The sequence below is a fragment of the Balaenoptera acutorostrata genome, unplaced genomic scaffold (assembly GCF_949987535.1).
Source record: "Balaenoptera acutorostrata unplaced genomic scaffold, mBalAcu1.1 scaffold_371, whole genome shotgun sequence".
In the NCBI taxonomy this organism is placed as follows: domain Eukaryota; kingdom Metazoa; phylum Chordata; class Mammalia; order Artiodactyla; family Balaenopteridae; genus Balaenoptera; species Balaenoptera acutorostrata.
In genome coordinates, this window is record NW_026645621.1 from 50,965 (window position 1) to 73,657 (window position 22,693).

The window sequence follows — 22,693 nt, forward strand, 5'->3', positions numbered from 1 at the left end:
GGCCCCAACCACCCGACCGGGCTCGGGGTGGCGGTTACGGCCGGGGCCTCGAGGAGCCGGGAGCCGCCGCCGCCGTCGCCACGGGCATCGCGCTGACAGGGGAAAGGGGCAGCCGCCGGCATCACGCAGACTCGCGGGGCTGCACGCGCAGGAGAGCCCGGCAGCTGCAGGGAGGGCCGGGATCCCTGCTTCTGGGGACCTGGTAGGGGGAAAGGGCCTCGAGGTGCCTGGCTGAACGCGGAGCCGAGCCACCGCCTCCTCTGCCCGCTCCTCACTCCATAAGGCACCTAACCCCGCAACCCGTACCCCGCCCCCTGCACCGCCTCCCGGCGCTCGGGGCGGGCAGATGACGCAACGAGAATTCCCATTGTCTCCGTCACTCTCCACCAGAACGCGAGTGATTGGTTTCCGGGTAGGAGTGAGAGGAGCATCTGCCAACGAAAGTGGGCGTCCTACTTTGGAGGCGGGATACGAAGGAGCGAAGGCGGAGAAAGGGGCTGTGCGTTCAAGGAGGGGCGTGAGAGTTGACAGGCTTTGAGGTGAGAGGGGGACCGTGATTGGGCTGCCCTGGGACAGTGGGTCCGTGTGTGTCCTGCGCGTACCCCGACACCCACAGACGCGCACGCCCAGGGAAGCAGGCTGTGAGGGCTCCACCCTCCAGGGCCGTTTGTACCACTTGAGACAGAGGATACGTCAGGCAAACTTGACTTTGCAAGTACACCTGTTCTGGTGGTGGGATGTTTGAGAAGAATCCATCCCTTCCCCACTAATTTTAGGAATCTGAGTTTCTGTGTTGAGTAGACTAATTAAAAGAATGTAAGGCCATCAGAAGCAATGTCTGGGGGTTGGATTGAACACTGGGTGGATACTTTTACAGTTATCCTATGGAGTGAAAAGAGATCATCAAATCTTCTGTTCCAAGACAATAACTCTGAATTGCAGGGGTCAACAAGGACTTGTCCATCATTGCACCGTCAGTTAAATGGAGGTGTAATGGAGGGCACGCCCTGTTGTCTTTTCCCAGAAGCAGATGTCCTCTTGGGAGAAATAATACCAGACTTGATGTAACAATCCACTGGGGTAAATTTAGTTTTTATTCTGCAGTGGAACTGAAGAGAAACTAAGATTTTGGATGACTGTCAGGAACCGAAGTTTACCCCACAGTAAACCAAGGTTTGAAACATTAAGCAGGAACAATTGATTGAAGGGTCCACATCAGATACCCTCCATTCGTTTCCATGAGAGAAAAAAGAAGTGGGAGATCAGATTGGTCTACTCTTGGTGTCTGCCCACACTGACAAGCTTCCTCTGGTTTCAGGCACTAAATGCAGGGGTCAGTTTCACTTAGAGGAGCCATCCCTCTCAGCTTCATTGTGCCCTCAGAACAGAAAGCATACTAGGTTCTGTAAAAAGTGGATGAAACCACTTTTTCTGTAAAATGCAAGAATTGCACCCATGAATACTAGTGACAGTTCCTCACTTTATCACATAGTAGAATAACAGCTAACATTTACTGAGCATTTCATGTGTCAGCCACTGTTGTAAGAATGTTTTATGTGTTAATTCCTTCAATCCTCCTATAATCCACAAGGTACGATACTACTATTATCCCCATTGTGTTCACATGTATTTGCTTTCCAGAATAACATATATTAAATATAAATGTAGTAAAAACTTTACTCTTTTAAATTTAGTATAATTGACCTATTGTGTTATTTTTTCCATCTGAAATGAAAGATTTCCTCATTCATTAGGAAATTGCCTTCCTTCATGGGGAAAAAGAATGATAAATGGCTTCTTTCTGATGACTTTTTCAGAATATCAAGAACAAAAATTGACGGATTAAAATATGTGAAGTGTTTAAAAATGCTGGTAAATTGCCAAGTTGTCGATTTGATTAGAGCATGGTTTCATAATAGAAATGTTATCTCTGGCCACTCCTAAATATAAGTATGTAACGACCCCAACACTTTAGATTACAGTAATTCTAAATTTATACCAAGCCACAGTCCTAATGATCAATACCTGATTTGGATCTAAAACAACCTACCTAGCCATGTGTTAAAGTCTTTCTGTGTTTGTTCAAAACTGCCAACGCCAACTTAAATCAGACAACCAAAACAAATCTAAATGACGCACACAGAGAACTAGTATGATCTTAAAATACTATTTTCAGTTGCTCATAAGTCACCATGACCTATTTGGAGGTTCAATCACCTTCTCTTTACTAAATATATCTTGGTTGCCTCTTAAACCTTTGTTCTCCTGAAATAAATACTGATCTTTATGTGTAAGGAATTCAGTCTCCAAACAAATCAAAGGTGGGCTAAAATCAACTAAACCCAGTATCGGCTTTCCAATGTCCATTTGTTGAGTTCTTAAGAGTATTTTATTCTTAGTGAGTTTGGGAGTGGGCTCCAAGGGTATGAAAAGAAGCTTTAGGAAAACATACCCCTCAGTAAATTGGGACCCCCCTTAGAAGGAAGTGTGGATTGCTGGGCGAGAAGAGCATACCCGACTGTGCTAGCTATGGGATGGCTAGGTCCCGTGCAGATTATCTCTATTTGTTGAATACAAGTGTAACATAATCCCTGGAAATTCTATATATGTTAATGTTGGTAATGACCTCTTTACTATGTTGACCTACCTAGAAGAAGACAACACTGAAAGCGCAATTTGGTGGCATGGGAAATACCTTTGTTCTCAGTAACCCGTGTCTTGGCTGTTTGTGGAACAAGATTCCACCGTTAGCTAATCTGAAGTAGAACGATTACACTTACTTCTTGGTTCATGTATGGTAATGGACTATACTTTAGGTTGCATTAAAACTTGGAATCATTGGCTACCTCTGATTAATATGTAGCCCCATGTGAAGAGAGAATGAGATAACTAATGGGCCTACAGAGCTACCAAAACCTGCCTCTTCTAGTTTCATCCAGGTTTGCCAGGGGATGCATCCAAGCCCCAACCAAATCTAAGAGGCAGTCCAGGCTGTCAGTATCAGAAATGAGGTCACGGCTGAGAGAGAACACTAAACAGATCTGCACTGATGTTCATCTTCAGCTGATTAAACTCTCTTGTAGGTGGATTCTTTAGAGCAGCAACAAAAAGAGCCTTGCCTGAATTTTTGTCCCTGGCAGATGCTTACAGTAAAACTCCTTACTGCTTGTGACAGGCTATGTGCACCTTTGCACTAGGTGTTCCCTCTGTCTGAGCAGTTCCTACCCCAGTTACCCACATGGCTTGCTCCCTCATTTCCTCCAGTCTTCACTCAGATGTCATCACCTTCACAATGAAAGCTTTTCTGAAAACTCTTTTTTAAAATTGCAAGCACCCCCTAGATGTTCCCTACTCTCTTCCTTTTTTTTCCCCCAGAGCACACATCACCACCTACCTATTGTATATTTTAATTATTTTTTGTTCTGTCCGTGTAGAATGTAAGAGCCATGAAGGCAAGACTTTTTATCTGTTTTATTACTGCTGACTCTCCACAATAGTGCTTGGTACCTGGTAGACAATATTTGCTCAATGTTGTTGAAAAGAGTAGCAAATTTTAACCAGTGCTTGTCCCATGAACTAAACTGTGCCTTTCATCAGAAAAAAAAAAAAAAAAAAGGATAATAAGAAGTATATCACTGTTGCAAAGACATAGCCACAGAGTAGAAAAATGTTCCATGTGGCTTTTTAAACTAAACAGATATTCGCACTGGGGCCAGCATTCAAAAGGGAAGCATATCTTGTATTATGATCCTTATACAGGCAAAGTGAAAAATACTAGTCCTAAGAGGGGTGGGATAAGGAGGGTGGGAGGGAGGGTGACGCGAGAGGGAGGAGATATGGGAACATATGTATCTGTATAACTGATTCACTTTGTTATAAAGCAGAAACTAACACCATTGTAAAGCAATTAGACTCCAATAAAGATGTTTAAAAAAAAATACTAGTCCTAGTGGCTCTTGGAGGCTCATCAGATGTTGAAAATGGAAACTGAAATTGGTAATGGAGAAAAGGCAGTTGAAATTTGCAGGAAAAAAAAATAACCAACTGGAACTGACAGAGAAGGACAGTTGAGGAGGATCCCTTACAGAGTGACATCTGCTGGTATGTGGTTAGTTCTCTCTCTCTGTTAGGAGCAATTCTCAAGAGGCCTGTGTAAGGAAACTGAAAAATATATATATTTAATTAAGTAGAAAGGAACATTTCATGTAAATAATAAATATTTTACTTTGTTTCTTTCCCCCCAGCTTTATTGAGATGTAATTGACATAAAAGATTGTGTAAGTTGAAGGCGTGTAATGTAATGATTTGATATGGGTATTTAGTGCAAAATGATTAACACGATAAGGTTACTTAACACATCCATCACCTCACATAGTTATAAACCTTTTTTATGATGAGAACTTTTAAATTCTATTCTCTTAGTAGCTTTTAAATATACAATATACTGTCGTTAACTATAGTCACCATGCTGTACATTACGTCCCTGAACTTATTCATCTTATAACTTGAAGTTTGTACCATTGACCACCCTCACCCATTTCTCCCACTCCCCAGCCCCTGCTCCTATTCTCTGTTCATATGAGTTTGGATTTTTTTCGATTCCACATGTAAGTGAGATCATATAGTATTTGTCTTTCTCCATCTGACTTACTTCACGTATCATAATGCCCTCAAGGTTCATCCATGTCATCACAAAAGGCAGGATTTCCTTCTTTTTATGGCTGAATAATATTCCATTGTGTATATATACCACAATTTTTTTCCATTCATCCATCAGTGGACACTTGGGTTATTTTCATATCTTGGCTGTTGTAAATAGTGCTGCAATGAACATGGGAATGCACATATCTCTTTGAGATATTGATTTCATTTCCTTCAGATATATACCCAGAAGTGGGATTGCTGGATCATATGGTAGTTCTATTTTTTAAGTTTTTGAGGAACCTCCATAATGTTCTACATAGTGGCTGCACGAGTTTACAATCCCGTCAACAGTGCACAAGGGTTCCCATGTCTCTATATCCTCACCAGTACTTATTATTGCTTAACTTGTTGATAATAGCCATTCTAACAAGTGTGAGGTGGTATCTCATTTCGGTTTTAATTTGTATTTCTCTGATGATTAGTGATGTTGAGCACCTTTTCATATACCTGTTGACCGTTTGAATATCTTCTTTGGAAAAAATGTCTACTCAGATCCTTTGCCCATTTTTAATGGGATTGTTTTGGTTTTTTGCTATTGCATGAGTTGCTTATATATTTTGGATATGAACCCCTTATCAAATATGTTGTTTGCAAATATTTCTCCCATTCTGTGGGTGGTCTTTTCGTTTTTGTTGATTGTTTCTTTTGCTGTGCAGAAGGCTTTTTAGTTTGATGTAGTTTCACTTGTTGATTTTTGCTTTTGTTGTGATGCTTTGGGTGTCAGAACCATAAAATCCTTGATAAGACTAATGTCAAGGAGCTTTTCCCTATGCTTTTTTTTTTTTTTTAAAGATTTAACTTTATTTATTTTTGGCTGGGATGGGTCTTTGTTGCTGTGCACAGGCTTTCTCTAGCTGTGGCGAGCAGGGGCTATTCCTCATTGCGGTGCACGGGCTCCTCCTTGTGGTGGCTCCTCTTGTTGAGGAGCACAGGCTCTAGGCGTGTGGGCTTCAGTAGTTGCGGCGCGTGGGCTCAGTAGTTGTGGCACACAGGCTCTAGAGCACAGGCTCAGTAGTTGTGTTGCACGGGCTTAGTTGCTCCGCGGCACGTGGGATCTTCCCGGACCAGGAATTGAACCCGTGTCCCCTGCATGGACAGGCAGATTCTTATCCACTGCGCCGCCAGGGAAGTCCCTATGCTTTGTTTTTAAAAGAAGTTCAGAAGAGGCAAGAGAAAGAGGGGGTATCTTGTTTTTTAAGTGATAAATATCAAAAGAGTATGCATGCAATTATTCCTGCCTGGATAGAAAATAGTGATGAGGACCACCAATTGTTCAGCTTTCATCTCCACAGCAGTTCCTATCGCCAACTATGATGCCAGGGGCACATCCCCTAGGCTGATACATAAGTAGAGTTTTATCATTTAACTAAAAGACTGTATTGAACAAAGCCAACACATTCAGAGGCTAAATCAAGATTTGGGGGCCAGAAACCTGCAAATATTCTCTCTTTGCTGTGACATTTCATTTGTTTTAGTTCCAAACATGGTGTCAACAGTACATGAGAGCAGTAGTGGTCCTATGAAGAGACTGTGCTTGATTATCATAATACTATTTTTTTTAAGTGAGAGTTTGGAGTGATTAAAATGTGTCGATTAATTTCCTCCTCTGTGACTGAATTTTACTTTTTACCATATAAGTGTGTTGAGTGACTGCTGTTAAGGTGCAATCAACTCATCAGCAGCGCTTGACTAGAGAAGGTATTAAAATTATTTTAAACTTTTTATAGCACAGTGTCCTACCAAGCATCCTATTAAGAAGGTTTCCAGTGTCCTACCAAGCATCCTATTGAAAAGGTTCATATTAATATATTTAATAGGCCTACATGAGCATTTAATAGCAATAATACTAGCATCAGGCCTTAGTAACTCCTCATCAAGTCACTTATTAAATGCCTTCAAAGTGCGACGCTCTTGTATACTCTGTAAGAGATCCTTGTTTTCATACTTTGGTAAATTGTAGTCTCTCAGAGGTAAAAAGGTAATTTCTACAGATAAAGGTAGAAACCATGTCTAAACACAGGTCTTCCATAAGAGAGATGCAAATAAAGCCAATGGAAGCAATGGGAGGGAAAGATCATTTTTGAGGAAAGGCTTCAGGAAAGAAGAGTATGAGGAAATCTTGTCACTAGGGATACACAGGCTGTGTTAGGAGATGATCGAGCAGTGTGCCTCGACTGATGGTAAATGGAAGATAAGTCTTGGTCTGTTGATGACATGTCATGGAGGTTGCCAGGCAAGGCTTGCCCTTTATCGAGTATGCAGGGAGGAGCTGTTGAAGATTCTTGAGCGGGTGGGGAGAACATGAATGGAGCTGGGCTTTTTGAATATTCATGCAAGAATAGTTTACAACCTGGATGGAGACTGTAAACTGGAAGATGATTTAGTAGACTTTGAGAATAGTCCATGGGAGTTTAGGTAATGAGAGTTAGGAGAATGATAGGGGACATGGAGGGGAGGAAAAGATGCAGGTGATACTCCTTAGCTGATGGACCTTGAAAGTAGGACGTCAGACAACTCTGAAGCTTCAGGCTTGGATGCCTAAGAGGATAGTGGTGGCTTTAACAGGAATAGGGAGCCAAGAGAAGGAGCAGGTTTGGGAGAAGATAATGAGCTCATCTATAAATAAGAGAACCAGAGGATATTCAAGTGGAGACAGTTTTTTCCTTTGTTTTATTGAGATATAATTGACGTATAGCACTGTATAAGTTGAAGGTGTACAGCGTAAAGACTTGACTTACCTATATTATGAAATGTTTACCGTAACTAGTTGAGTTAACATTCATCATCTGATTTTGATACAAGGGGAAAAAAGAGAAAAAAACTCGTTTGGAGTTTTTAAGAGCAGTTTTTAAATGATAGTTGAGAAGAGCATAGGTATGGTTTGGGGGGTTATCCATGTACATATGATAGTTGAAGCCATGGGCACAAATGAAGTTGGCGAGGGAGAAAAATATAGAAATAAAGAAAAAGAGGATCAAGGCGAAAATTTTGAGAAATTATACATTAGTGGAGGAGGAAAAGTAAGCACATAAACAATCCAAAGAAAACAAAACTAGGAAAGAAGGCAGAAGGGAAGAACTTCTTAATTAAAGAATTTGGTGTCTCAGAGGATGTTTGGTAGATGTCTGTGGGATATCTGGGAGCTCACGTCCCCTTCTCTAAGATCTAATCCTCCGCCAACACACAGAGGGTTTGGGCCTGACAGCTATGTTTGTACGATTTGACCTTGTTCTTCTGACCATGGTTGGTTTGACCTGAGTTCGATAACTGACCAAAGCTGCACCAATCAGGTTTTCTCCCCTGGGAATTTGGAATTAAGAAATACAATGTTATTCTATTAAGGGCATGAACTGGGTGATCACAGAAACCTGTGCATGGGGTGGCCATCTTCTGTCACAGAAACAGAAAAGTGGAGGAAACCTGCCTTCTGAAAGAAACGAATGAAGTGACTTGCAGAAAATCAAAATGAGAACAGATGACCTGAGAGCGAGAGAGAGAGAAACTGAGAGTATGCTTATTTTCCCATGACGACTATTTTCTGTCTTATCCCTTTTCTTCAATCTTCTAAAACCATCCCCACACCTGCCTACCCTGATGCGACTCCAGTATAGTCCTACCATCAAATCTACAAATCTTTTGGCATTTGGACCCATCTCTCCTTTCTTTCTTCCTCTCCTGTCAAAAGCCATTCCTCTACTTATGATTTAAATTCCTTCCCCCCTTCTTAGGGGTTTCATTTCTTCAGTTATTCCCTTCCTCTTGTTCATCATCAAATTCTTGATTATCCCCAATATGTATAAACATGCTCCATCCTAACATTTAGAAAAAAACAAAGATTCTTATGCTATCCCTTTCCATCTGTAATACTAATTCTCTGATCCCTTCACAGCAAACCTTCTTGAGAGAGATGTCTACAGGTTAACTCTGATTTCCTATTCAATCTACTCGAACCTGACTTCCACCCCCACCACGCCAATGAAAACTGCTAATCCATGTTGTCAACAGCCTACATATTGCTGGACCCAGTGGATGTTCCTTGAACCTCATCCTACTCCAACTTTTAGCAGTTTTCAACACAGTTAGTCAGGCTCAACTTCTTGAAAACCAAATCTCTTCTATTGGCTGGTCTGTCTCCTAATTCTCTAACCACTGCTGTTCAGTGACCTTCAGGGGTTTTTCCTCCTCTAATGCCCTCTAAAAACTGGGCTCTATTCTCTGCTTTCTTGTCTGTGAACTCACCTTCTTGGTAATCTCAGTCATTCCCACAGCTTTAAATACTAAAAATGGTAACAAATTCGCAAATTAATCTCTTTAGCCTAGACATTTCCTCCAAAATCTGTATTCAGATATTCATTTGTCTGTATGACATGTCAAGTCTCCGTGAATATCTGAAATTAATGTATCTGAAATAGAACTAAACTCTCAATTTCTATCAACCTGCTTTCCTCCCCTCACTATTAAAAAGAAATTCTATCTTTACTTTTTCCCACTTCAGTAAATGTTATCACCATTCACCCAGTTATTGTAAACAAGACAACCAAGGCAATATTCTTGATTTTTCCCTCTCCTTCCCTCCCCAACTCTAACCTATCAGCTGGTCCTCTTATTTGCTCCTCGTGAATAGATGTGTAGTCCATCCACTTCTCTCCATCTCCTCTGCTACTACATTAAACCAAACTGCCATCATCTCTTACCTGAGCTATTGCTGTAGCTGCCAACTGGTCTTCTACCTTCTACTCTTGCCTCCTTTCATCTATTTTCTGCTCATCAGTCAGGGTAAACCTGGAAATACATCGGACCTTGTTGTTTCCTGCTTAAATCAGTTCAATGTTTTCCAATTAGTTTGCCATGAGATCCAAATTCCTTTAAATACTTAAAAGGCCTGGCCTGCTCTGGCTTCTGCCTCCTTCTCCAACCTTACCTCCCTTGATTCTCCCCCTCACCCTTTAAGTTCCAGCCACAGTGGCCTCCTTTCACTTCCCCCGAAACAGCACTGCAGGGTCTGCACACAGGTGTATCCTCAGCCTAAAACACTCCTTCCACAGCCCCAATCCTCAGTTGCCCTGAGTGGCTCCCTCACATTCTTCAGATCTCAGTTTAAATGTCTTGTCTTCAGAGTATCCTTTCTGAGTCCTTGCCTATCACTAATAACCTATAATAATGTATCATTAGGTCAGTTTGTTTCATCTGTAGTGCTCATTATATGGTGTAAATACACAATTGTTTACCTGTTTATGTAAGCCTTCCCCACTAGATTATAAAGTCTCTCAAGGCAGGGACCTTGTCTCTTCTGTTGACTACTTGGTCACTGAACACCTAGGAGTGCCTGGAATATAGCAGGTGCCCGAGAATTATTTGTTGAAACTTTATTGGTTACTGATAGCTTCCTAGTTCCTGATGCTAATCCCTGTGCAGCCCTATTATACTTTCTGTGAGAGAGTTTCTTTGGTCTTATATTACCCTCCCCCTTGCTGTTTCAATCATTTGAATAGGTTTTTGTTCTTATAGTTAAATGATGACTAATTGATAAAGTCTTTAAAAGGATGTGGTGATCAGCAATGTCAAAAGCTGTTAGATGGGGAAGAAGGTTAAGGGCTAAGCAAAGTCATTGGATCTCATCACTGGAAATCTTCACACCAATAGTGTCCATAAAATGTGGCTCTGTGGAAGCCAGGGTACAGTTGGGTTGATGAGAAGGGTGAGAAGATGAATGCAAGTAATGTAGAATTCTCTTTTTGAGAAATTTGACAGTAAACAGAAGGCATGAAGTCAAATGGGATCTTGGGGTTCATCAAAGTCCAAGAAAGTATATGTTGCTTTAGTTTAAAAAGCAGAGGGAAGAAACGTCTACTGATATGCCAATAGAAGCCAAACGAGAAAAAAATGAAGTTGGAATGAGGAGGACTAATAGATTTAGTTTCCATGAGGCAGTAGAGGATTTGATCAAGAGCACAAGTTTGACAAAACGGGACAATGTTTCCCCCTCCATTTACAGGAAGAAGGGACGTTAAGAGAGTGAAGGTAAAGAAAAAATTTATGTAGAGCAAAGGAAGTTGAGCATGGCCATTTGAGGAGGTAGCAATGTCATCTACAACTGGTTGTCAAGGGGAATCTCTGGAAAGACTTTTCCAGACCACACCTCCATCCCTTTACTCCATGACCTCCCCACCCAAGATGGTAGACGCTCTCCACTGCACCTGCCGCAGAGACTCACTGCTGCTGAGGGCCACAGTGGTTGGTGGGAATGTGCCTTCTTTCTTAGGTGGGGTGGAACAGAAAAAAAGCCTGCAATCACTGAGGAGAGGGGTAGTCAGAAGGGAATATTGGGGTTTGAAGAGCTCTGACATCATGAGGAATACGACAAGGACATAGAATTGTTTTCCAAACATATATCTCATCAGGCATTCCTGGGGCCCTTCTAAAAATACAGAGTTCAGCCTCATTCCCTAGAGAGTCTAATTCAGCAGGTCTGGGAGCAGGAGGGGCAGGATTGTACAATTTTTAAAAAGTTCCCCAGGTGATGTTTATGATTTGGCCAATTTGGGAGACAGTGGATTAGAAATGATTAAAAGTTCACTAAGTTTAATTGCAGGCCCCACATATTTTCTCAGTGTTTAGCCAAATACAAAGATTTGTGGATAACTGACGTCAATTCGTGGAAATTACCCAAAGAAACAGTTTTCAGTGGATTGGTATCTAATTCTATTGTTCCATATAATCTGCAGTGATATTTAAAATGTAAGACTAGTTTATGGATATTTCTTTATAGAGAATTTCATTGAGGAAAAGGTAAATGGAATGGACCAGCTAACAGTTATTATTCATAATATAATAACAAACTCAGATGTTTTAAAGCCTGTTCTGCTTCTAGTTTGCTTACCTCCCAAATTAATAAGCTAAACATAATAAAAATCTAAGAATGTAACTTGATCTTACCCATTCCTAACATTCTTAGAGGAGATCTTTAGCCTGATAGCACTAGAGCTTCTGAGAGCAGATTCAGATCCATTTAAAATATTTTTTCCATTCCTTCCCAGGAAGAGTTATTTGTATTGATATACAACAGTTGGGCCCCAGACCACTTACTGGGACCACAGGGCCTCACTAATTTGTACCAGTTTTCCTCTATTCTAGTTGGTCCTGACCATCAGGTATAAATGAGTGCTAAATCAATATTAGCTGATACTTCCCCAGGTGTGGGACGTACGGAAACCCTATCACATGAGCAAACACAGCCCTTCTTGGCTACATTTAAAATAAGGTGGTTATTATTACACTGTATGGGGAAAAGGCTTTTTTTTTTTTTTTAAAGAAATCTCATGCCACCTTAATTTGCATTAACTTGATAGACTGATATCAATAGTCAGAATCAATTTTCAATTGTTATAGTTTCCCTACCACCGTTCACACTTCCTTCATTCTTTCAGGGAGGCTTCTTCTGCCTTCCTATTTCTTCCCACCTCCAGCCATGCCATATACCCCACACCATTTTTCCTTTCTAGTACTACTTACTCATCGGGTTGAGTAGAGAAGCCAAAGGTGACTTAGTTTACATACCTGCTTTAATTGCTCACCTTGGGTGGAGCAGTGTCTTAAATAAACTTCACTTTTGCCACAGCACCATTACTCAGTAAGGTATTTATACAAGTGTCACTTAATCCCATGAAAATAAACAAGGCACTTAAACTTGTTATTGAGAAAGAAGCTTTAGGCTTTAGCTGCCCACTCTCCTTACTCAAGGGCCAATCTCACCTCACTTATTCTTAGAAAACTTTTCAGCAGTTTTCCTTAAAGAAAATCAGGCAGAGCAAAGTACTGTGAGTCAGGTTTAAGCTACCCTTACCTTTGAAAGAAAGGGTTCCTTTGTTAATTATCAATAACAAGGAATCTTGTCATTTCTCCCAATATTTCCAAGTCATAGCTACTCATAGCGGAGCTATGCATTCAATGCATTCCTAAATATTGAAAGCATATATGTTCAGTATTTAACCAGAGATGAAAACAGAAACAAATATTTAACATTCCAAAGAAATGGTGCAACTCTACATGATTTTTTATTTTCTATATCCTGAACTGTATAGAAATTTCATAGTATTTTTAAAGCACTTTCATAAATATGACCTTTTTGCTTGTGATCATTCTGTGAGGTAGTTATACTATTTCCATTTTTCAGATGGGAAAATTGAGGCTTGAAGCCTTGGCCAGGGTCACAGCACATGAGAGATTCAGAGCTGGGAATCAGCTCTCCTGACTCCAGGCCCAGTGTTTTTCCCTCTATAAAAATTGCCTTTATAGCAGGACAGTCAGGGATATGTTCACTCAGTAATAGAGAAGTATGGATCTTTTCCACCCCTAGTCATTGAAGGACCTATGAGCTGATAGTGTATGTGAGAGAGGACACTTCCTGCCTGAAAGATTGATGACTTACATTCAGAGCAACCTGATGTTGCACTCTGATAGGAGAAGGACCTGTCTAAAACGTCCTAATTGCTTAAAACATCCAGAGTGCCCAATAGGAAGACAGGGTGTGGTAATTATATATCTTGCTTTTGGCTTATCTTCTCCATATCCTCACCCTCACAGATGTCTTTCAAACATTGGTAATTACAGCTTTCAGAGCCAAAGCCTACAAACTCATAATCCACACAGATGACATACTAAAATCTACTCAAATATGTAAGGCTGAAGAAAGTTTCAGTGCTACTGGACTCACATTTAAAAAAAACTGCTTACAAAAGAGGTAGCCTTTATTTCTATGTCACTACTGCCTAGATGTGTAATGGTTTCTTGTTGATCTGTGAGGGTGCATATTAACTCATTTACCTCTAAATGTAATCAGTAACTTAAGCATAAAGTACACATGCAGATGACAAGACCATATGATTAAAAGCAAATAGTCTGACATTGGAAAACGGATCCAAATTAATGTAACTAACTTGAAACAATGAAGGAACTGCTTCTAAGCAAGAGGAAGAATCAGTATCAAGAAATAAATGCAACACAGGAAAGCAGTTGTCCTTGTCATGCTGGCCTATAAATGGAACCTGAGTTAATAATATCATAATCTCTAAAGAATTCAGCAAGTTCTTGCTATAGTGGCAATGAGATAATATATAAAGTATGGTGGAATTTCCCACCATCTGTATCACTGACGAGCCCAATGGTAATTGGAATGGTTCAATGTCCCGCAGTTTTTAAGGGAAATCGTTTTAGGAGGAGTCACATTTCTAGATGAAGACACATTAACCCAATGATTTCAAAGAATATGGCTTGGGTCTGGTATCACATTTCAAGACCAAGAATTAGCACCTCAGTTACTTACTAAGTGAAAGATACTCCAATGATAATTGATAAGAAAACGGCTCAGAAATAAGTGGGATTTTAAACAACTAAACTTGTTTGTCTCCCACTCTGATTGAATCCAGAAGTATTTATTTAGGGGAGCAAAAAATCCAGATGACTTGGAAGCAAATGTTTCTGTTCGTTGAAGAATAAGGATGTCTTCTGCCAAATGCAGCCATTTCCAAACGCAATGAAGGACTATGGCTCATATATCAATCCTGCCCCTTCCTAGCTCGGCCCTCATTCTCTGACCATCTTCTCCGAATTCCCTTGCAGGATTCCCTTCAGGACCATTGCTAATTCATGCCTTCTGGAATCCACCTTCCTCATAACTATTGAGGCTTTTCCCACCTTTTCAGAAAAAAGTTTGCCCTGGGTGATATACATAAATCTTTGCCCAGCCTCAACCAGCTTGCTTTCTAGCTAACAGGTTTATCTGTGGCCCCAGGGGGCAGGATAGTGTGAGAGAGGGGGCTCAAAAGACCATTACCTTTCAGTACACAGCTAGGTAAACTAATTCCACCAAAGATCACAGGTTTCTATATTTCCTTGAATATGCTTTTTTTTTTAAAACGTCATCAAAATTTCACGTTTTAAATATTTTTTAAAGGAATTCCTTTTATTTTTTTATTATTTATTTATTTATTTTTGGCTGTGTTGGGTCTTCGTTTCTGTGCAAGGGCTTTCTCTAGTTGCGGCAAGCGGGGGCCACTCTTCATGGTGGTGCACGGGCCTCTCACTATCGCGGCCTCTCTTGTTGCGGAGCACAAGCTCCAGACGTGCAGGCTCAGTAGTTGTGGCTCACGGGCCTAGTTGCTCCGCGGCATGTGGGATCTTCCCAGACCAGGGCTTGAACCCGTGTCCCCTGCAATGGCGGGCAGATTCTCAACCACTGCGCCACTAGGGAAGCCCAGGATTTGTATTGTATTGCTAACAAAGAGACTGCATTTCTCCTCTGATGAATGTGCACAAGAAAGCATGCTGTCCCCGGTGATCGTTGGGTACCGTCTCATGATCCTGAGGGAAGCCATCCTATCCTTCTGGTTACGTGATACAGTGGGTTTCCTTATTGTTTAGGCCAGTTTTATTTGGAGTTTCAATTTTTACAGTGAAAAGTTGTCATAACTCTTTCTGTTCTAGGGGGTTTTTTTTGTTTGTTTTGTTTTTGTCAATTCCTGTTGGGTATTATTTGTATTGTTGATGTGGCAAGAACTCTACTGAGATATAGTCTTCTTGTCTTTATATTATGAATATATCTCTAAGTTTATCACTTATCATTTACTCCTTACTCTTGTTTAATATAGAGAAGATTATAATTTAAGTCTATTAAATCCATCAGTGTGTTTCTGCATGATGTATTCCATTGCTTTTACTTTTATTCATTCATTCATTAAAGAGTGTGTGTGTGTGTGTGTGTGTACTACAAGGTGCCAAGTACTACGAGAGGCAATAAGACTATTTACTGTGAGACAAGAAAGACACAGCCCCTGTCCTCGTGGAGTTCATATCCTGGTGGGGGATTGAGAATATGTTAGACGTTCACTGAAAAGCCACACAAGTGTGTGTAAGCTACTAAAGGATAGAGGCTACAGAGGGAAGGACCCAGTCTAGGAGCACTTTCATAGGAGGGTTAGGTCTAGTTAGGGAAGTCAGGGGAAGCTTTCCTGGGGAAGTGGTGACTGAGCTAAGAATGATAAAGAGGACTTAGGTAGTGGGCTAAGAGCATTACAGGCAGTGGAAAGAGCAGGTCCAAATGTCCTGCTCAGGGGCAAGCACAGGAAACAGGAAGGACGGAAAGAATGTAGAACATGGTCCACATCCTCAGAGGGGCCTGGCGTAAGTGAAGGCGGAAGGTTGAAGGGTGGGAAGTGGGGGATGCTGACCACGCAGGGCCAGTAAGTCCATGTTAAGGAGTTGTGTCTGCTTCCTAAGATCTATGGGAAATCACTGAAGGTGTCATCTTTGACAACCACATTACTTTTACCTCCAAACATCCAATCTCATAACAAGTCCTAACAACTTTGCTTTCTAAATATCTCTTCAATCTATCCACTTCAATCCATCCACTTCTGTTCATCATTACCAACACTTCCTCAGCCCATTCTATCATCATTTGTGTCTGGACTAGGGGAATAGAGTCCTCAATGATCTATTTGCACCTACTCTTGCCCCACTCCAATCCATTCCTGCACAGTTATGGGAAGACAGGCCTGACCTTGATACCATTTGATGACACAGAAAACACTGAAAGAGGACCAGTTTGTTTTTCATTAGTCTTGTTCTTGAGAGGTTGTGGAGTGGGCAGTTCATGAGTTTAATCTTGGACCTGCTGAGTTTTAAATATCCCTGGGATGTCCTAGAGAAGAAGCCAAGCCGGAGGTGTCTGTTAGGTAGATATCTTCTGCCTCCCCATCTAGAGCCACTCTCCACCCATCTCTACGCTGATCCCTGCCTGGAGACATTGACGTGTGTGGGATGTCAAGATTCCATGTATCCCCAGCACCTGCTCCCGTGTGCTCTGCCTTCTAGTTGCGTTCAGCCCATAGGAGGTACATGAAGGAAGAAGCGTGAAGGCTGAGTATTTACTCGATACGATATACATCCTGCATCATCTCTTCCTCTTCCCCACCTCCTCCTCTTTCCACCCTGCCTCCTTCAAACCCTCTTCCTCTGCCTCCTGCTCCTCCTGCTCTTCTTCCTCCCACCTCTTCCTCTTTTTTTCTCTCTCGAATCCAGTAATCATTTCCACCTCCTCCTTTTTTTAAAAATTAATTAAGTAATTTTTGGCTGGGTTGGATCTTTGCTGCGCCCGGGCTTTCTCTAGTCGTGGTAAGTGGGGGCTACTCTTCGTTGCAGTGAGTGGGCTTCTCATTTCGGTGGCTTCTCTTGTTGCAGAGCACGGGTTCTAGGTGCCCGGTCTTCAGAAGTTGCGGCACGTGGGCTTCAGTAGTTGCGGCACGTGGGCTCAGTAGTTGTGGCTCGCGGGCTCTAGAGTGCAGGCTGAGTAGTTGTGGCGCACAGGCTCAGTTGCTCCGTGGCATGTGGGATCTTTCCGGACCAGGGCTTGAACCCCTGCACTGGCAGGTGGATTCTTAACCACTGAGCCACCAGGGAAGTCCCTAACCTCCTCCTTTAAGCCTAGGCAGTAAAAGCTCCCTGAGATGCTGGACTACTGTCCTCTGTTGTTTTCCCCAAACCCTTTGCAAATGATCTCTTGACTACAGTCTCCTTAATTACGGTACATTTGAGTGTGCCACCTTTCTCTTTCAGGGATTCTGACTTATACTGATAGGTAAGAAATGCCTGGGGGAGAGTTACATTTGAGTCACCTGAGTAGAGGTGGTAATTGGAGCCGTGGGTAAATGTGAATATCTTGGGAGACAGTGTAGAGAAGGAATGGGCCCTGAGGAACTCAAACATGTAATGGCTTTCAAAGGACGATAATCTTGCAAAGGAATTGGAGAAGTAGCAACCAAAGTGAGGTGAAAAATCGGGGCAGTGTGTGTCATAGAAGTCAAAGGAAGCAAAGGGAAGAAAAAGAGTGTTGGTAGTCAAGATTATCAGTTGGTCCTGCAAAGTCATTGGATTTAGTGACTTATACCATCGTGAATCTGTTACATATTTTCTGTGCTCCCTCTGAACAATGATTTAATTTTTTTTACATTAACTTCTCTATAATTGATTTTAGGTAAATACAGTCAAATTTGTTTTAGAACGTATTTTAAGGTAAAAAATTAACTACCCTTCCTTAACCATTATTCTAACATTATTTATTTTATACTTTCTCTATTACCATTATTTCCTCCAACATTCACTGTTTCCAAAAATATGAAGAGATGTTTGAGCACTTTCTGCTAGATGTATAAGAGCTTTCTATTTGACTGTATCATAGTGGTTCAACGGTTGTCTCTTTAGCATTCATTTTAAAATGTATCCATTAGAACAAGTCTGACCTCTTAATTTTAATTTTCAGAATTCTATTATCAATAGCCCCATTTATTCTTCCAGATAAACTTTATATTTTTTTAACATCTTTATTGGAGTATAATTGCTTTACTATGGTGTGTTAGTTTCTGCTTTATAACAAAGTGAATCAGTTATACATATACATATGTCCCCACATCTCTTCCCTCTTGCATCTCCAGATAAACTTTAGAACCATTTTATCAATTAAAAAAGACTTCATTGTGATTTTTTTCAAGACCGTGAGACATAGATGGCCAACCAGAGTTCCTAAGGTTCAGTGTATGTAACTGTTGCCGCCGCTTAAGCCTGCCAAAGCAGTGGTACGGCTGCTGCCCTTGTATTTGCTACCTCTAGAAACATTCTTGCCAGTAGTGGCAGCAGCGGGACTCAATTACCCTCTTTTCACACTCCCTCCAGAAGCTCCAGATGGCGTCTTCCGTGGGCAACGTGGCCGACAGCACAGACCCAACGAAACGTATGCTTTCCTTCCAAGGGTTAGCAGAGTTGACACAGCGAGCCTATCAGGCGGGAGATTTTGAGGCAGCTGAGAGACACTGCATGCAGCTCTGGAGACAAGAGCCAGACAATACTGGTGTACTTTTATTACTTTCATCTATACACTTCCGGTGTCGAAGGCTGGACGGATCTGCCCGCTTTAGTAGTCTGGCAATTAAAAAGAACCCTCTTCTGGCAGAAGCCTATTCAAATTTGGGGAATGTGTACAAGGAAAGCGGGCAGTTGCAGGAAGCAATCGAGCATTACCGGCATGCGTTGCGTCTCAAACCAGATTTCATCGATGGTTATATTAACCTGGCAGCCGCTTTGGTAGCAGCAGGCGACATGGAAGGGGCAGTACAAGCTTACGCCTCTGCTCTTCAGTACAATCCTGATCTGTACTTTGTTTGCAGTGACCTGGGGAACCTGCTCAAAGCCCTGGGTCGCTTGGAAGAAGCCAAGGCATGTTATTTGAAAGCAATTGAGACGCAACCGAACTTTGCAGTAGCTTGGAGTAATCTTGCCTGTGTTTTCAATGCACAAGGGGAGATTTGGCTTGCAATTCATCACTTTGAAAAGGCTGTCACCCATGACCCCAATTTTCTGGATGCTTATATCAATTTAGGAAATGTCTTCAAAGAGGCACGGATTTTTGAACGAGCTGTGGCAGCTTACCTTCGTGCCCTAAGCTTGAGTCCAAATCATGCAGTGGTACATGGCAGCCTGGCTTGTGTATACTATGAGCAAGGCCTGATAGATCTGGCAATAGACACCTACAGGCGAGCTATTGAATTGCAACCACACTTCCCGGACGCTTACTGCAACCTAGCCAACGCTCTCAAAGAGAAGGGCAGTGTTGCCGAAGCAGAAGATTGTTATAATACAGCTCTCTGGCTGTGTCCCACCCATGCAGACTCTCTGAATAACCTAGCCAATACCAAGCGAGAACAGGGAAACACTGAAGAGGCAGTTCGCTTGTATTGTAAAGCATTAGAAGTCTTCCCAGAGTTTGCTGCTGCCCATTCAAATTTAGCAAGTGTATTGCAGCAGCAGGGAAAAGTGCAGGAAGCTCTGATGCATTATAAGGAGGCTATTCGAATCAGTCCTACCTTTGCCGAGGCCTACTGTAATATGGGAAACACTCTAACGGGGATGCAGGATGTTCAGGGAGCCTTGCAGTGTTATACCCGTGCCATTCAGATTGACCCTGCATTTGCGGAAGCCCACAGCAATCTGGCTTCCATTCACCAGGATTCAGGGAATATTCCAGAAGCAATTGCTTCTTACCGCACTGCTCTGAAGCTTCAACCTGATTTTCCTGACGCGTATTGTAATCTGGCTCATTGCCTGCAGACTGTCTGTGACTGGACAGACTATGATGAGCGCATGAAGAGGCTGGTCAGCGTTGTGGCTGACCAGTTAGAGAAGAACAGGTTGCCTTCCGTGCAGCCTCATCACAGCATGTTATATCCTCTTCCTCACGGCGTCAGGAAGGCTATTGCCGAGAGGCATGGGCACCTCTGCCTGGATAACATCAGTGTCCTTCACAAACCACCGTATGAACATCCAAAGGACTTGAAGCTCAGTGATGGTCGACTGCGTGTAGGATACGTGAGTTCTGACTTTGGGAACCATCCTACTTCTCATCTTATGCAGTCTATTCCAGGCATGCACAATCGTGATAAATTTGAGGTATTCTGTTATGCCCTGAGCCCAGATGATGGCACAAACTTCCGAGCGAAGGTGATGGCAGAAGCCGATCATTTCGTTGATCTTTCTCAGATTCCATGCGATGGAAAAGCAGCTGATCGCATCCATCAAGATGGTATACACATCCTTGTAAATATGAATGGTTATACCAGGGGTGCTCGAAATGAACTCTTTGCTCTCAGGCCAGCTCCTCTTCAGGCAATGTGGCTGGGGTACCCTGGGACTAGTGGCGCACTTTTCATGGATTATATCATCACTGATCAGGAAACTTCACCTGCTGAAGTTGCTGAGCAGTATTCTGAGAAACTGGCTTATATGCCCCATACTTTCTTTATTGGTGATCATGCTAATATGTTCCCTCACCTGAAGGAAAAAGCAGTCATCGATTTTAAGTCCAATGGGCACATTTATGACAATCGAATTGTGCTGAATGGCATCGACCTCAAAGCATTTCTTGATAGTCTACCAGACGTGAAAATTGTCAAGATGAAATGTCCTGATGGAGGAGACAAAACAGACAGCAGTAATATAGCTCTCAATATGCCTGTCATTCCTATGAATACGATTGCAGAAGCAGTTATTGAAATGATTAACAGAGGACAAATTCAGATAACAATTAATGGATTCAGTATTAGCAATGGACTGGCAACTACCCAGATCAACAATAAGGCTGCCACTGGAGAGGAGGTTCCCCGTACCATTATTGTAACCACACGTTCTCAGTACGGGTTACCGGAAGATGCCATTGTGTACTGTAACTTTAATCAGTTATATAAAATTGACCCATCTACTTTGCAGATGTGGGCAAATATTCTAAAGCGTGTTCCCAATAGCGTACTGTGGCTGTTGCGTTTCCCAGCAGTAGGAGAACCTAATATTCAACAGTACGTGCAAAATATGGGCCTTCCCCAGAACCGTATCATTTTTTCACCAGTTGCTCCTAAAGAGGAACATGTTCGGAGAGGCCAGCTGGCTGATGTCTGCTTGGACACTCCACTCTGTAATGGACACACCACAGGGATGGATGTCCTTTGGTCGGGGACACCCATGGTGACTATGCCAGGAGAGACTCTTGCTTCCCGAGTTGCAGCTTCCCAGCTCACTTGTTTAGGCTGTCTTGAGCTTATTGCTAAAAATAGACAAGAGTATGAAGACATAGCTGTGAAACTGGGAACTGATCTAGAATACCTGAAGAGAATTCGTGGCAAAGTCTGGAAGCAGAGAATATCTAGCCCTCTGTTCAACACCAAACAATACACAATGGAACTAGAGCAGCTCTATCTACAGATGTGGGAGCATTATGCAGCTGGCAACAAACCTGATCACATGATGAAGCCTGTTGAAGTCACTGAGTCGGCCTAAATTATGACTGTGCACAGGAGAATTACCCCTGTACCTGAGCCTCAACCTTCTGGGGGAAAGGGAACTAGATACGTTACTTTGTACTTACCTTTGTAGCAATATCATGTTGCAGATGGGTGACAGACAGTGATAACAAATAGCACAGCCAGACTTGCTTCCTGCATGATCATGACAGGGAGAGACACAAGAGATGGGAGACTGCTGTTCCACAAGGAGTCTCCGTAGAATTTTGCAGCAGCCAGGTGTTAGAAGTCTGGAAAGTCTGATCTCCCTTGGTCTTCCATGGGATGGGTGGTTAGTGTGGAGGGGAGATAGAGATTGCCCAGTCTTCTGACTTAATTTTTTCTTTATATTTGGGGTATTGGAGCAATTAAAAATGTTTGGTTTCAGGTTTTATTTTTTTTTTTTGGGGGGGTTCAGGTATTTTTTTTTTTTTTTTTTAAAGGATTTTCTTATTTATTTATTTATTTATTTATTTATTTTTGGCTGTGTTGGGTCTTCGGTTCGTGCGAGGGCTTTCTCCAGTTGCGGCAAGCGGGGGCCACTCTTCATCGCGGTGCGGGGACCGCTCTTCATCGCGGTGCGCGGGCCTTTCTCTATCGCGGCCCCTCCCGTCGCGGGGCACAGGCTCCAGACGCGCAGGCTCAGCAATTGTGGCTCACGGGCCCAGCTGCTCCGTGGCATGTGGGATCTTCCCAGACCAGGGCTCGAACCCGTGTCCCCTGCATTAGCAGGCAGATTCTCAACCACTGCGCCACCAGGGAAGCCCCCGGGGGTTCAGGTATTTTTATTCATGTGAAGTGTATATGATTCTCTTGAGATAAGGTTTCAAGCTAAAATATTCCTTGTTTTAGTTTCTGAACTCTACAGATAAATGGGGACTTTGCTGGTGTAGTCTTTTTATAGGTTTAATAAACCACTTGAGCCTATATCAGTCATTTTAGTGTCTGACATGTTTGGAACTATCAGTGCTTTGTTGGTTTATGGCTTAAATTCTTTTTCTGGTCCGTTTCCTTCTTCCCTTCCCCCCACTTTAAACATTTTCCTGTAACTTGGCTAACAAAAAACCAAGACTGATTCAAAACCTCCCAGAGTGTTTCTCTTAAACGCATCA

The 22,693-nt window shown here is 42.2% G+C and overlaps 2 protein-coding genes across 2 annotated transcripts in view; one reads left to right on the top strand and one right to left on the bottom strand.

Moving 5' to 3' along the window:
- LOC103007546 (ELKS/Rab6-interacting/CAST family member 1-like) overlaps window positions 1–22,693 on the bottom strand; it is a 231,571-nt gene that overhangs the window by 38,345 nt on the left and 170,533 nt on the right.
- On the top strand, window positions 479–21,715 carry LOC130706657 (UDP-N-acetylglucosamine--peptide N-acetylglucosaminyltransferase 110 kDa subunit-like). The gene is made up of 2 exons (XM_057539331.1): window positions 479–539; window positions 18,430–21,715. The coding sequence occupies exon 2, from the start codon at window positions 18,439–18,441 to the stop codon at window positions 21,577–21,579; it is 3,141 nt and encodes a 1,046-aa protein (XP_057395314.1). The 5' UTR covers window positions 479–539; window positions 18,430–18,438; the 3' UTR covers window positions 21,580–21,715.